The sequence below is a fragment of the Mandrillus leucophaeus genome, unplaced genomic scaffold (genome assembly GCF_000951045.1).
Source record: "Mandrillus leucophaeus isolate KB7577 unplaced genomic scaffold, Mleu.le_1.0 Scaffold1140, whole genome shotgun sequence".
Classification (NCBI taxonomy): Eukaryota; Metazoa; Chordata; class Mammalia; order Primates; family Cercopithecidae; genus Mandrillus; species Mandrillus leucophaeus.
In genome coordinates, this window is record NW_012099655.1 from 87,345 (window position 1) to 89,848 (window position 2,504).

The 2,504-nt window shown below is 38.1% G+C and overlaps 1 protein-coding gene across 1 annotated transcript; it reads left to right on the forward strand.

Moving 5' to 3' along the window:
- Positions 1–964: 964 nt before the first annotated feature.
- Positions 965–2,140, forward strand: LOC105551715 (olfactory receptor 12D3). The gene has a single exon (XM_011997066.1). The coding sequence runs from the start codon at positions 969–971 to the stop codon at positions 1,917–1,919; it is 951 nt and encodes a 316-aa protein (XP_011852456.1). The 5' UTR covers positions 965–968; the 3' UTR covers positions 1,920–2,140.
- Positions 2,141–2,504: the final 364 nt, after the last annotated feature.

The window sequence follows — 2,504 nt, forward strand, 5'->3', positions numbered from 1 at the left end:
GACCAGTATTATATTTGTGATCCAGTCTTTCTGTATCCTCCCTAGCATTTGGTGGTGTCACTATTTTTATTTTACCTATTTTGATAGATGTGTTGTAGCATTTTACTGGTTTTAATTTGCATTGTGCTGATGAAAATGATTTTGATCACCTTTTCCTGTGTTAATTTGTCATTTATATATCATTTTCTGTTTATGTTTGTATGTCTGTTCCTAGTTTTTGCCCATGTTCTTGGACTTTTAAGAATACTATTAAGTTTTGAGAGTTCTGTCAGATATGAAAAATTGGGGGTGTTTTTGCAGTTCTTCTACTAATGGGACCTCTAACTATTTCAGTTTTTTCCCAACTATATCCACAACCTCATTGCTATGCCGCAGTCTTATGACTAATGATACTAATCATGCTGCTTTTTTCTCCTCTACTTATACAACATTTGGTTTGTGGGTGTTTGTGTCTCTTACTTTCACTGAAAGTTTGGGTTGTCAGAAGAGATATGTTACTCTCTTGTGGCTTTTATGTATCTTAGAAGAAGTGATGAAATCCCCACTAAGCTACATCTGAGTTTTTGCCAGAACCTGGAATCATAAGTTGAAAAACTATTCCGTTTGTATGTTTAAAATTTTTGTAGTACATAATTCTAATGCCACACATGGGGTTATGATTATGTCCATCAAATCTTACACTCCTTAGTTTTGAAAACAAATGCTCTTTATCTATATCTGATTTGTTCATAATATAATGCTCTTATTACTCTAGTGCCATTTCAACAGCTCAGAATTTATCAGGTATATTAGTCTTCCTCAATTTTGTTGTACATAAATTTTGTTTTACTGTTCATAACTATTCTTCACACTGTTGCTCACCCCTAGGTTCCTCCAAATAGTAAACTTGCTTTATTTAATCCTCTCAGTATAAAATTAAAACTTCAGAAAAATTAATTCTGTTATTGTTAAATTTGCTTCCCAGAGCAATGGAGAATGTCACTACAATGAATGAGTTTCTTCTACTTGGCCTGACTGGTGCTCAGGAGCTGCAGCCTCTCTTCTTTGGGATTTTCTTAATCATTTACCTGATAAACTTGATTGGAAATGGATCTATATTGGTGATGGTTGTTTTGGAACCACAACTCCATTCCCCCATGTATTTTTTTCTGGGAAACCTTTCTTGTCTGGATATTTGCTATTCTTCAGTGACACTACCCAAGCTGCTCGTAAACCTCGTCTCCACTCGCAGGGCTATATCTTTTCTAGGCTGTATCACCCAGCTACACTTCTTCCACTTTCTGGGAAGTACAGAGGCCATTTTACTGGCTATCATGGCCTTTGACCGTTTTGTTGCTATCTGCAATCCTCTCCACTACACTGTCATCATGAACCCCCAGGTGTGTATTCTGTTGGCGTCTGGGGCATGGCTCATCAGCTTCTTTTATGCTCTGATGCATTCTGTCATGACTGCACACCTGAGTTTTTGTGGCTCTCAGAAACTCAATCACTTCTTCTGCGATGTCAAGCCGCTCTTAGAACTGGCCTGTAGTAACACACTACTCAATCAATGGCTTCTTTCCATTGTCACAGGCAGCATATCCATGGGAGGGTTCTTTCTGACTCTTCTCTCCTACTTCTATATAATTGGCTTCCTTCTGTTTAAGAACAGGTCCTGCAGAATACTCCATAAGGCTCTGTCCACTTGTGCCTCCCATTTTATGGTGGTATGTCTTTTCTATGGACCTGTGGGCCTCACATATATTCGTCCTGCTTCAGCCACCTTCATGATTCAGGACTGGATAATGGCCATCATATATAGCACCATCACCCCTGTCCTGAACCCATTGATCTACACCCTTAGGAACAAAGAAGTGATGATGGCTCTGAAGAAAATCTTTGGGAGGAAGTTGTTTAAAGACTGGCAGCAGCACCACTAGGACTAATGAGGGATATCTGATTTCTATTGAGTGATTTCCATCACTTCACTGTAAGAAATGATTAGTTTACTTGGTTTTTATTTTTCTTTCAAAAATTTTGAGCACATATTATATTAGGCAGTGTAGTAGGTTCAAGAAACAGAGGAGCGAGCAAAACAAATTCCATAATGTCATCAAACTTAAAGTTTAATGTGATGGAGGCCCAAAATAACCAAACGCATAAGTACATATGTCAGGATAATTATGTGGTCAGGAGAACTAAGGAGGTAGGAAGTATAGGGAGGGATCAGAGTAGGTATCTGCTGTGTAAAAAAGAATGTGGCATTTCTTCTAGGACAAACACTTTTGGAATTTTCCAAGTAACAGAAATATCTTTGTAACTAATGAGCCACTTGGATCACACATGAATTTATGCTTATGAGATGACTCAAGGTGAATTTCAAGATAGATTGAGGGTGGAGGCTTGACCAGCCACATAATAATTCATCCAAGAATACTTACACAGTGCCTACTATCTCACTGTCACTGTGTTAGGTACTAGCAACACAATAGTGAGCAAAACAAATATCTTGCCTTCACGATGCT